Source organism: Gymnoscopelus microlampas (genome assembly GCF_963454915.1).
Source record: "Gymnoscopelus microlampas genome assembly, chromosome: 1".
Classification (NCBI taxonomy): Eukaryota; Metazoa; Chordata; class Actinopteri; order Myctophiformes; family Myctophidae; genus Gymnoscopelus; species Gymnoscopelus microlampas.
In genome coordinates this window covers 25,712,740-25,725,192 of record NC_139962.1, presented here as the reverse complement: position 1 = coordinate 25,725,192, position 12,453 = coordinate 25,712,740, and the positions used below count along the sequence as shown (strand labels likewise).

The 12,453-nt window shown below is 43.3% G+C and overlaps 1 protein-coding gene across 1 annotated transcript; it reads left to right on the top strand.

Moving 5' to 3' along the window:
- Positions 1-4,390: 4,390 nt before the first annotated feature.
- tmem276b (transmembrane protein 276b) lies at positions 4,391-12,122 on the top strand (the record flags this gene model as incomplete). The annotated part of the gene is made up of 4 exons (XM_084060348.1): positions 4,391-4,793; positions 10,533-10,646; positions 11,042-11,179; positions 11,875-12,122. 4 exons carry the CDS (start codon positions 4,391-4,393, stop codon positions 12,120-12,122), a joined length of 903 nt encoding a protein of 300 aa, XP_083916474.1.
- Between the last annotated feature and the right edge of the window lie 331 nt (positions 12,123-12,453).

Genomic DNA, 12,453 nt, shown 5'->3' with positions numbered 1-12,453 from the left:
CACATGCTACACATTTATGTAATATAAGTATAATTGTCTTCCAAAGTTGTGGGAGGGGCCCATTTTACAAAAAATGTGCCCCAAATTTGAATCACAGATTGAGGCGTGTATACATAGCACAGAGACATAAGCAATTTAACCCAGACCCGTAGGGGGCAAATATGACAAAAGTCACTATTTGTTTAACAAACATGATTTTATTTCACTAATCTTGGGAGTCATGTGACAATGCGTGTTATAAACAGCTTTTTCATATATATGTATATTCCATACTGTGTGCTGTAACTGGAGTTAGAGGTTAAGTATCTTGCTCATTGACACCTCGACACATAGCCGGGGTCGGGAATCAAACCTGAGACCTTCTGTTTCCCATGCCACCTCTACCTATTCAGCTAGGGCAGCCACAATGAACAGCATAACAACTTGGTAAACCTCTCCCCTGATACTTGCTGCAAGGATCATGTAAGGTGGTCAGGATTGCAAGCCCAACTGTGGAGAATTGCACCTGCTGAACACAAACTCTGCACCATAAGCATATTTTCTGCAGCAAGGGTTGTGTGCCTAAAATGTCAGATGGGCGACAAGGGAGGGGGGTATTGATTGTGCGCTCACACTTGTCCAATTCCAACACAGTCTGTTTGGCAAGCTTCCTGTTGCCATAACGACTCTCCTGCGGGTTGCCTTCCTAAAGCCTAATTTATGCTCCGTACACACGACAGTGTCGCACGCCGAAAATAGCAGACCTACAAGCTCACAAAGTGTCGCATCTACGACGCTTTGTGAGCTTGTAGTTTGGCTATTTTTGACGCGCGACACCATCGTGTCACAGAAGTATTAGTTGGGCCTTAGCCATTCCCTAGTGTCTTTTGTATGTGGGAATGTTCCTGAATGTCACAATACAGAATGACAGAAAACTATTACAAATGAAGACGAGCAAACCACTCAATTTACACTTTGGTCAATGTACAAACATGAACATTTATCACATCTTTAAATATAGAGTTGGACATTGTGCAGGGTTTTTCAGCAGCTGTAAATTCATAAGCGAAAAGGTTGATAATCACACTGTTCCCAGAGAAGGCTGTTAATAATCAGCAACTCTTTTCTGTTCCCAAGACTTGAATATTGTATGCATAGGATGTTTTTAATTATGAGTATGAATTAACACAGATTAATGGATGAGTGTCAGACTTTTTTTTTTAGAATTGTCTCCATAAATAACAATTATTCATAAAATTCTATACCAATCAGATATCATACAATTCCAATCCCATTTGGCTCATCAAAGGTTCCCATAGCTACATAACTCAAGTTTGTGGAAGTCATATACAGTACATAGGAAAGCAATTAAGATGCCTATCATTAATCGCAATATCTTATGTGGCTTTTGTTCTTTTAAAGATATTTTTGGGGGCTTTTTCTGCCTTTATTGATAGGAAAGTAAGCTGATGAGCGATGACACACAGCAAAGGTCATCAGGAATGGGAGTCGAACCCGCTGTCAAGCTGAACTGCCAGCGTATGTGGTATGCGCCTGGACCGCTAGGCTAGCGGGCGCACTGTGGCTATTGTTCTTTATAGCATTGAACATAAAGTCTGCTGTTGGCATGTGACTTCATCATAGCTAGAATAGACTGACTGAATCGCTGGATGCTTTATAAGGAAGGCAGTGGTGCTTTTTCATATCAAGGATGACCAAATGAATGTGTATTTGGCCACAGACTTTAGACTTTATAGATTTTGTGCCAGGGAACTCCATACAAGATTTATGTTGTTAAAATGTTTCAGAAAATGTACAATATTCACCAGATTTTTTGAAAATGAGCTTGTAGATCCGCTATTTTCAAGAAGCCGGTGTATATTTAGGGTTATAGTGGTTCAACTGATTTTGATACAATATTAACTCAAGTTACTTGGAACCCACTGGCCCCTGGAACCCCCTCATGGACTCCTGGGGGTCCCTGGACCCCACTTTAAGAACCACTGCTTTAAGGACAGCTAAAACTATTTATGTAGCAATTAATTGAAAAATGCAAACTTTGACCGTTTGACCGACAGCAATAAAACTTCAATACACTTATGCGTCTCCTCATGAGGAACGAATGTGTCACTTTGACCTATGACCTATGACCTTTAGATTTCCCACCATTTTGAATTCTCGTGGGAATTTTGAGCATTGTGCACACAACTTTATACACATGAACTTTGGACCAATATCTAAAGAAAATGTTGTTTTTTTGTTTTTATGAAAATAAATTAAATTGCAGTTTTATGAATATTATTCTTCTGCCTCAAACACATAAATGCAGAGTCATTTTTTATTAAACTGGCCAAATGGGGGTAGCCTGGCAAACCTTTCCCTCCAGAAATCTCATTTCCATTTGATTTCTGGAGTGAGTCTGGCCTGAACGCCCATAGACCATATTCACACGGCGGCCATGTTTCTATGAAGTCAATGAAAGTAGCCACCCCGGGTGGCGGCACTTTCAATGTTAAATTCCAATATGGCCGCCGTGTGAAACTGTGAATATGGTCTATTGTGGGGGTTTCTAGCCCGTTCACCAAATGGACAAGCCTATCAGCGTCGTCGCTCATCGTTCTGTGATTGACAGCGACAGCGACAATCAGGTGGCGAGTTCGAGTGAGCCCGAATGAAGCCGAGTGCAGCCGACAAAAGACAAACGGCAGCCATTGTTGTTGTGCGAGTGCCTTCACTTCTTACTTTCGTTTTTAAAGCGGTCTCAAACTTCTTTTTTGAGGCACGGAATTTACTATTAAGATATCGATTGGATAGAATTTAGTTGTTTAACTTCATATATGTGGTCAATTAATCATGACAGAGCCTATTTAAAAATATAAATTTAGAGAACCGGCAGGGGCGGGGAGTGACACGCATGTATCCCAATAAGGCAACCTATTTTGGGCATGGCCGTCTCAAAAGTCCCTTAGTCTGGAGGTGGTAAAAGTGAACTGCTGATTGGCTGAAGGGGAAAAAGTATCATTGGCTGAAGGGGTTGTCAGTCAACGGTATTACTCCCGCCCAACTCCAGCCCACAGCCAATATTGCAGAATGGGCGATCAGGCCAGACTCACTCCAGAAATCAAATGGAAATGAGATTTCTGGAGGGAGGGTTTACCAGGCTAAAATGGGGGCACTATAGCAATTGTTTGAAAATGCAAACTTTAACAGGCATAAGTCATGCCTTGTTTGGCCTAAAGCCATGCAACTTGCTTACACTTGTGCATGCCTTGACTCATGAGGAACACACCTGTCTCGTTGATCAGTAAGCTCCGCCCTCAGATTTTCCGCCATTTTAAGCAGTTTGAAAAACACATATTTTTCTCCTGGGATTTTTGAGCAATTTGCAGCAATTTGAAGCCTCCATGAGCCAATGAATATTGTAGAGGGCATGGCTTCATGAAAAAAAGGAAAAGAATCCTCTTCCTGGGCTCCTTTCTCTCCACCCCAAGTCTGTGGTTGAAAACAAAATACCGGCGCTACGTAGCTTATTTTATATTTTATATTTAAAGTTAACTTCCGCCAGTGGCAGAAGGGCACCCACGACATTCACTGTCGGAATATGAAGCCAACTAACCACATATTGTCGCTATGATGACAAATGTATAAGCCTATTTAGAATACTGCAATCCATCTGTGTTGTCTAGAAAGATGAAGTAAAATAAATTGCAAACTTTTGTCATGATAACAGAATTTGTGACACTGAAATCTGCATTATAAGCAACACAATACAGAGCTACATTTACAATATCCACAATCCTTCAGCCCTCTGCTCAGCTGTTCAGAATGCTCATTTGTTAATTACATGGGCTGCTTTGTCTCAAGTTCAATCTATTCTATTTCTATGGCTTATTGTGCGTATTGTATTGCCTTTTGAATATTGCCTATTCTATTTTATTCCTTGGCCCCTGTATCACTGCTTGCAGCTATATTTACATTTAATATTCATCTAATCTATAATTGTATATTAATATTAATTTAATGCATAGTAATCTCTCCTCCGGTCCATCCCATGAAAAGAAGAAAAACAACCTGGCGGAGAGAGCGCGCAACTGCACCCCAGTCCGTGGCTGACAGCATCGGTTACCATCCATCCCTCTCCTCAGCAGCGCTGACTCTCCTCCCGTACCATAACAGATGGTAGGAAAACATTACATCTGCTGGCCACCACAACAATAGACCGCGGCGTCCAGTCGAGGCAACAACACTGGCCTTCGAACATGATGCGTTCAGTTTCACAGACCTGCGAGAGGCTGTGATCGTGTGCCGTCGTGATTTATTTCACGGGGTACCAACCACCAGCACCACGGCCGCCGAGGAGGAACATTCTCTCGACTGTTTGGACTCGATCTCCATCCATCGAGTGGGGAAGATGGCCGCTATGAAAATTTTAACCAGCACGGGGCTCTTCTTGGCGCTCTGTGCTTTGGGGCTGCTCGCAATGGCGATATGCACCGACTATTGGTACGAGACCGATGCGAGGAGACATCGAGAGAGGTGTAAGAACTATGCCAACAAGCGGAACGATCCTGGCTACATCTACATCTCAAATCATAACCTTCCCCTCCAGATGCCTCCAAAGACCATAGAGAGGAGAGGAAATAATGGCCCAGATTCTGGTGCACGTCTCTTCAGGGGGAAGCGACACTTTCTGGCCGCAGCTTCGGCCATGGAGTCCCACTGCAGCCGCCAGTTTAATTCCACCATCTCCGGGCTTTGGAGAAAGTGTCACCGGGAGGGATTCGACCTGGAAACGGAGGACCTAATATATAAAGGTAAACATGTGAAGCCTGTCGTGTAGCCTCCAGTTAGCTCTGGTCCATAGCGTTAGAAGGAGTTCTCCTTAACGCTATGTTACTTTTCAACCGTAGCCCGCACACCTTCGGTAGCGCAGCCTCTCGTCTGTAGTCAAAATAAAGAATACACTTTCGCTACTCACCAAAACAAAGACGGTTTTAAGATGTTGAAAGCCTACTTTCCTTAGTGGGAACACTCGGAGCCTCCCCACCTCACGTCTAAAATACACTTTTTGTCCAGAAAATAAAATATTCCACCGGGTGGAAACATTTTAGTTACTCCACTGCGCCCCCTACAGATCTTGTCAATAGAAAAGTTCCATTAACCAAATCTGTAGGGGGCGCAATGGAATAACTGTTTTTTCCCCATCCGGTGGAATATTTTCTTTTCTGTCCAAAAGCTGTATTTTAGACGTGAGGTGGGGGGCTCCGAGTGTTCCCACTAAGGAAAGTAGGCTTTCAGCATCTTAAACCCGTCTTTGTTTTGGTGAGTAGCGAAAGTGTATTCTTTATTTTTTACTACAGACGAGAGGCTGCGCTACCGAGGGTGTGCGGGCAACGGCTGCTGAAAAGTAACATAGCGTTAAGGAGAATTCCTTCTAATGCTACTGACCAGAGCTAGCCTACAGTATGCGTCAGGCCGCGGTGGTCTCGAATGAGTTCAGACCTAATATCATATTGTGGTTAAAGGGTCTGCAAACGTAGCTATACCTGACGATACAGGCCGACAGTCTGTTCATAGATTAATTTCGGCATGTCTTTAATCTATTTCTTATAATCTGAGAGTGAGAATGTGTAGTAATGTCAAAAGCATTATGGCTCATTATGTTTTTTTGTTTGTTTTCGCTGTCCATGGTGCTGAGCGAGCCTATTCCGTTGCTCACTCACTCGAGTCGTGCTATAGAGGAGAGTGGCATTCTTCTCAAAGAAAATCAATTTTATGTCATATGAAGAGGTGTTTGCCACAGTCACAGGCTGAATTGCGTTTGTTTATATGGCTAATGACTAAATGTCACGGGGGAAATGGGACATATTCACATACGATTATCGATACACATCCGGTTGGTGCGAATTTTGAGCTACTGGGGATACTTGCAATGTAGAGGCCTCTTCATTTCGTCATGATAACAATTAGCCTATTTATTCATTCACCATGATACCACCACCAGATATAGGCTATACTAATAATAGCATACAGTATGCAAAATCATTTGCAGAGTTAACCACTTAAACCCCATATGGGTAACTGGAGTCCCTCAGGGGTCTATGCTAGTGTCTTTTCTGTTTTCTGTTATTGTGGGGAAAGCTTTCTCTGAAAATATCAAACAAACAAACAATGTTTCGCTCATGAAGGGCTTCATTGTTCAATAACAGGGGTCTACCCCATCTCTCTAGCTTTAGTAAACAGAAAACACATTTTCAGGTCGGGATACCAATTTCATCTAATCAGGAGAGAGAACTCATAAAGGATACAGGATAAACAAGTGAAATTGTAAGTGATTAAACAAATATATGAGCAAACAAAATTAGAACTGGAAGCAAGCTGAATGATCTTTGAGGGTTTCTCTCTCCTGATTGGATGAAATTTGTAACACAACTGTTAATTTATTTTCTGTTTAATAAAGAGCTGGAGAGACGAGGAGACTCATGTGACTAAAGAATACAGCAATGATTATCCTAATTTATTCATGGAACAGTTTCACTGCTGTAGGAAAATAGGCAAACTCAAAAATCTGATTGATGTAAAGGCTGTGCGCTTAATGGATTCAAGAGCAGTTGACTCTCCCATACAAACAAACTGGTTGCTCACATAATATGCTGTCATTTAGTTGCTCACATTATGTAGGGAAAATGAATAACATTTTTGTGAATAGTTGATGGAGTTGCTTGTGATATACTTGCTGTGTACATCAAGTGAGGCTTGCTAGCCACTACCAACTGCATGGAAATAAGACATTTTTGTGTACCACAGGCTAAAATTAGGAGTTAATAATAAAACGGACATTTATCAGTTCATGACACAAATCAACCAGGTCAAGTTTGGCCGGTCCGGTGCATCACAGGAGCAGGACAATGGGCCTGATGAAGATGTAGCATACTGTACTTCGAAACATTGTCCCATTCCAGTGTACTTTGCATCTTAATAAAAACAAAAGGCAGTAACTTATCCGAGTTGCTCCAGTGCCTTACTTTCTAATGTATCAGTTCATCTCAAGCTAGTGTATTTACTTTGGACTGGTGAATATTTAAGAGAAAAAAGGAAATCCTTAAGTCACAAAGTCATTATTTCTTATTGTCTCCGCCAGGCCGAAAGGCATGGTGAGAGAGTATGTTTTGCCCCCTGTCCGTCCGTCCGTCCGTCCGTCCGTCCGTCCGTCCGTCCGTCCATCCGTGTATCCGTCCGTCCTTCTGTCTGCGAGCGGCTAATCTCCGCCACCGTTGGCCCGGTCGCTGTGAAACTGTGCACACACACTCCCTGGATGCCACAGCAGAACTTCTGCCCCACATTTTTCACATCAGCCTGTCATAGCGCCACCATGAGGCCGACTTTTGCCAAACACATTTTTGGATATTACTCCTACAGATTTTGTCCAAACAACACGCAAATCAGTACACAGTATCTCTATAGTCATGTGATCAACACGGATCTGTCCGATTTACTATATTCCATCCTGATTGGCTAAGATTGGCTTCCAAAGTTTTCATGGTTGGTTCTTTTTGAACAAAATGCCTCAAATCATGAACGCAGCATGCGATTTCCGTGAAATTTTCCACATAGATTCCCACTTGGCCCAGGAAGAAATGCCACTTGAAAACTTTCAAATCAGCCTCATGGTGGCGCTATAACAGCCCGATTCACGTTTTTACCTATAAGTGCACAGATCTGCGTGAAACTTTGCACGCATACTCCCTAGAGGCCAAGGAAAAACCTTTGCCCTGCATTTTTCACATATGCCTGTTAGAGCGCCACCAGGAGGCTGACTTTTGTAAAACATTTTCTTTGCTCTTACTCCTTCAGATTCTGTCCAAAAATCACGCAAATCGGTGCACAGTATCTCTATAGTCATGTGATCAAGATCGATATTTCATATTCCATCCTACTTGGCTAACATTGGCTTCCAAAGTTTTGCAGGATAGGTCCGTTTTGAAGAAAGAAATGCCCCCCTTTTCACATTGGCCTGTTAGAGCGCCACCAGCAGGTTTAATTTAACAGGTCTAATTCTTCGAACAAAATGCCTCAAATCATGACTGCAGTGTCCGATTGCTGTGAAAGGCCTAAGAAGAATTGGCACCCTTTTCACATCGGCCTATTATAGCGCCACCAGGAGGCCATAATAACCTACCTGACCTGGCGGAGACTTGTGCTCCGAGGAGCACTTTCTCTAGTTAGTGCTTGTTTTCCAATTATGCTGAATGTTACAGTAACTGCCAGCCATTGTGGTAAAAGTTAAAAGTGCAAAATGTTTTGTTGTTGGTTTTATATCACATACTGTATATACAATTTTGGTTATATATGACAAATTATAGAGAGACAGAGAGTCCTCAGACAATGCACATAACAAAGGAGAACAATAGCCACCATCACACTGAGCACTGGCGCCCTCCAAGGCTGCATGCTCGGTCCACTGTTGTTGTTGTTGTTGTTTTTTTGTTGTTTTCAGAAAGGAGGGGGGCAGAGAGAGGTAGAGCGCAGGAGATGGGTTCCTATACAAACCCATTGTAACTTCAAACTCCATTTTTACCATGATAGATTCATCGAAAACACCCCTCCTTGGTTCTGGTGACTCATACTGCCCTCCCAATACGTGAGGGGGCCATGTGTTTTATATTTCTTTTTTCATACATTTTATTTAAAAAAAAATATTGTATTGTTTTTCCTTTTTCTTTCTCCAAAAAATCTTAAAAAACTAACCAGGTCAGATAGTTTATTGTGGGCCAGCAATGGACAGATCCATCTTAATCACATGACGATAGAGAGAATGTGTAGCGATTTGCGTGATGTTTGGACAAAATCTATTGGAGTAATATCAAAATAATTGTTTTGCGAATCAGCCTGTTATAGCGCCACCATGGCACTGATTTGAAAACATTCAAGTGGCATTTCTTCCTCGGCCTAGTGAGAATGTGCGTGCAGAATTTCACGGAAATCGCACGCTGTGTTCATGATTGGAGGCATTTTGTTAAAAACGGAGCAAAACTTTGCTGCAAACTTTGGAAGCCAATCTTAGCCAATCAGGATGGAATATGAAAAATCTGAGCGCTGTAACAGGCCGATCTGAAGTATTTGGGAAAGAGGTTCTGCTCTGGCATCCAGGGACTGTGTGTGCACAGTTTTGCTGCCATCGGCCCAACGGTGCCGGATATTAGCTGGTCACAGATGGATACACGGACACGCACACTCACGGACGGACGGACAGACAGGGTGCCTTCGGCCTGGCGGAGACAATAATTGAATAAAGTAATTGAGAAAACACGGCCCCCTCACGTATTAGGAGAGCAGTATGAGTCACCAGAACCAAGGACAGGTGTTGCCTTGTTAAACAGTCTGATAGTAGGTGATCTTGCCCTTGATACTACAGTAGGCCTCTTTGCCTGGCCATCAGTGAACAGTTTGTGGCTGGGGTGGTGCATGGCCTTGATGATACGGTGAGCTTTGACTACAAAGCTCACCGTTCGCAGGCGGTGCAGTTTCCATACCAGGCAGTGACACAGCCTGAACGCTTTCAATGGAGCCGCACTACAGCCTGAGGATACGAGGGCCTACTCCGAATATCTTCAGGCGACAAAACCAGTATACAGTAGTATATCTCTTGAGCTTTTTTCCTCAAATGTGAGGTTGTGTGTTCCACTTGAGCTTTTCCTTGCTGTGTACTCCAAGGAACTTGAACTCACTGACCCTTTCCACTGCAATGCCAGCGATGAAGCACTGAGGGTCTTGGACTGCAAATCTGTGAAGACCTCACCTGGGCTCTCAACACCAACTCTGCAGCCAAAAAGACACAGCAACACCTCTACTTCCTTGGAGACTGAAGAGAGACAGTCTACCTCTGCCTTATTATTATTATTATGAATTCCTATAAATTAAACATAACAAACTATCAGTACTGCTGGATTCATTGAGGCCCTCAATACTTCTGCGACTATAATCTCAAACGAGTTGAAACGTGCATCTGTTGCTATTGCCTCATTTTGCATTACAAGACGGACTGAATGCATTTTTTAATAATTGTTTTTTTTTTGGCTTTGGCTTTTATTAACAGTTACAGTGGAGAGAGACAGGAAAGATCCAGGACTCGCTGATCAGAGCATTGTGCCCATGTGGTATGCGCACTAACCATTCGGTTATAAGGTCGCCCCGTCTCAAATGCATTTTTTAAAATGTATTATGTTTGGAATATTCAATTTTTTTATGTAAGGGTTTATGTCGAATAACCTTCACCTGCTGACTTTGTTTTCTAGTATTATCAGACTGTGTAATCTCTACCTGAGGCTGTGATTAAGCTCTGCATATTCATTGACTTAACTCTTTCGTCTTACAGTAACTCTCTCTAGAATCTAGTGCCACCCTTGGCCCAACATGTCCAGTTGTTATTTAACAAAAGCCCCTACATAGCCATTAACCAGCAGGGGCACTGCCTGCTAGTGGGGCTTTTAGACTGTTTTAGTCTTGTTTTTATTATAACGACTACTTTTTCCATCTTTCCCTTGCTACTGTAGGATTAATTCAAAGATGCACGCCAGTCAAGTATCACTACACTTCCTCCATCCTCCCACGGAATCTACCTGTCAACATTACAAAGACTATACGACAGGATGAGTGGCATGCACTCCGTAAGTCTGAGCCTTCCCATCTGTCTTTGTGGCGGGCTTGTCTGAATAGGATAGACTCATATACTGTAGTCTGGTCCAATCAATCTGCCACTTCTTGTATTGACTTTGTTTATCCTCAGATTCCTATCTGTCTCATTCCCTACACAGTAAAATGCAGAATGTTAATTTAACTCTGAGAGTGTACAAATGTACCCACAAGAGTTAATTTAACATTCTGGATTTTACTGCGTATGTCCGTTTCCGTCTGTCTCACGTTCTTGTAACAGTTCTTTGTTATCTTGTTGTTTGAATGTATTCCATCCAAACTGAAAGCCAGATCGACATCAGTCTTCAGGGGACTATATTGCTCCAAACCTGTGAAGTTACTCTTGAATAATCTTGATCTCTGCTTGTAGATCTACGCAGAATGACGGCTGGCTTTGTGGGCATGGCCGTGTCCATTATTCTCTTTGGCTGGATCATTGGAGTGCTGGGATGCTGCCAGCAGCATGACCTCATGCAGTATGTAGCGGGACTACTCTTCCTCATGGGAGGTACTGTGAGAGCACATTCTCGCAGTGTGTGTGTGTATGTGTGTGTGTGTGTGTGTGTGTGTGTGTGTGTGTGTGTGTTTGTGTGTGTGTGTGTGTGTGTGTGAGTGTGTGTGTGTGTGTGTGTGTGTGTGTGTGTGTGTGTGTGTGTGTGTGTGTGTGTATGCTGTTTATACTGTATGTGAGAGTAGGTGGTGAGGTTCATTGTAATCATGACTGTGAACACACACACACACACAAACACACACACACACACACACACACACACACACACACACACACACACACACACACACACACACACACACACACACACACACACACACACACACACACACACACACACACACACACACACACTGTACACTAGGACCTACATACAGTACTGTACAATGAGATAGACAATGGGATGAAATATAGTACAGCAGTACATAAATGCAGTAGAGTAGGACCGACATTCAGTACAGTAGGACTCATATACCGTACAGTAGGACATACATACAGTACAGTAGAACTCATACAGTACAGTAGGACCTACATACAGTACAGTAGGACCTACATACAGTACAGTAGGACGTACATTTAGTACAGTAGGACCTACATACAGTACAGTAGGACGTGTTTACAGTGGCATGTATTTGTAAATAATGAAACTGTGAAGCTTTCTAAAGTACCTATTGTCTGTCCTCCTGGCACAGGGACGTGCTGCATCATCTCCCTCTGCACATGCGTGGCGGGCATCAACTTTGAGCTGTCCCGCTACCCCCGCTACATGTACGGCCTCCCCGAGGACATTAGCCATGGCTATGGTTGGTCCATGTTCTGTGCCTGGGGCGGCCTCGGCCTCACCTTGCTCGCCGGCTTCCTCTGCACCTTGGCTCCCTCCCTGAGCACACCCACTCGCACAACGCCCCACAAGCCCAGGCAGGAGAACGGAACCGTGTGATTTGGACCGCAGAGAGGCATCGTTCGTTTCGAGTGACGGACCTCACGGAACGCACACAAAAACCACACTCTTCCACCCTCGTCTCTTTGACTGTAAAACAGTCTTTGTCGGAAAACACCGTCTCTCACACCGCCCTCTGCGTTGCCAACCCTTCCAGTGTTCAGTGTGCCTGAGTTGTGCCGAGAAGGAGTAAAGCAATGATAAACTTCACACACCCTCTCCTGAAATCCACTGAGGATGAGCAGGGACACAAAGAATTACACTTTAGAGGTTGCTGAGGCATGGCTCTCATAGCACAAACTAGACATTTTCCTTGTTCAAACGTTTGATG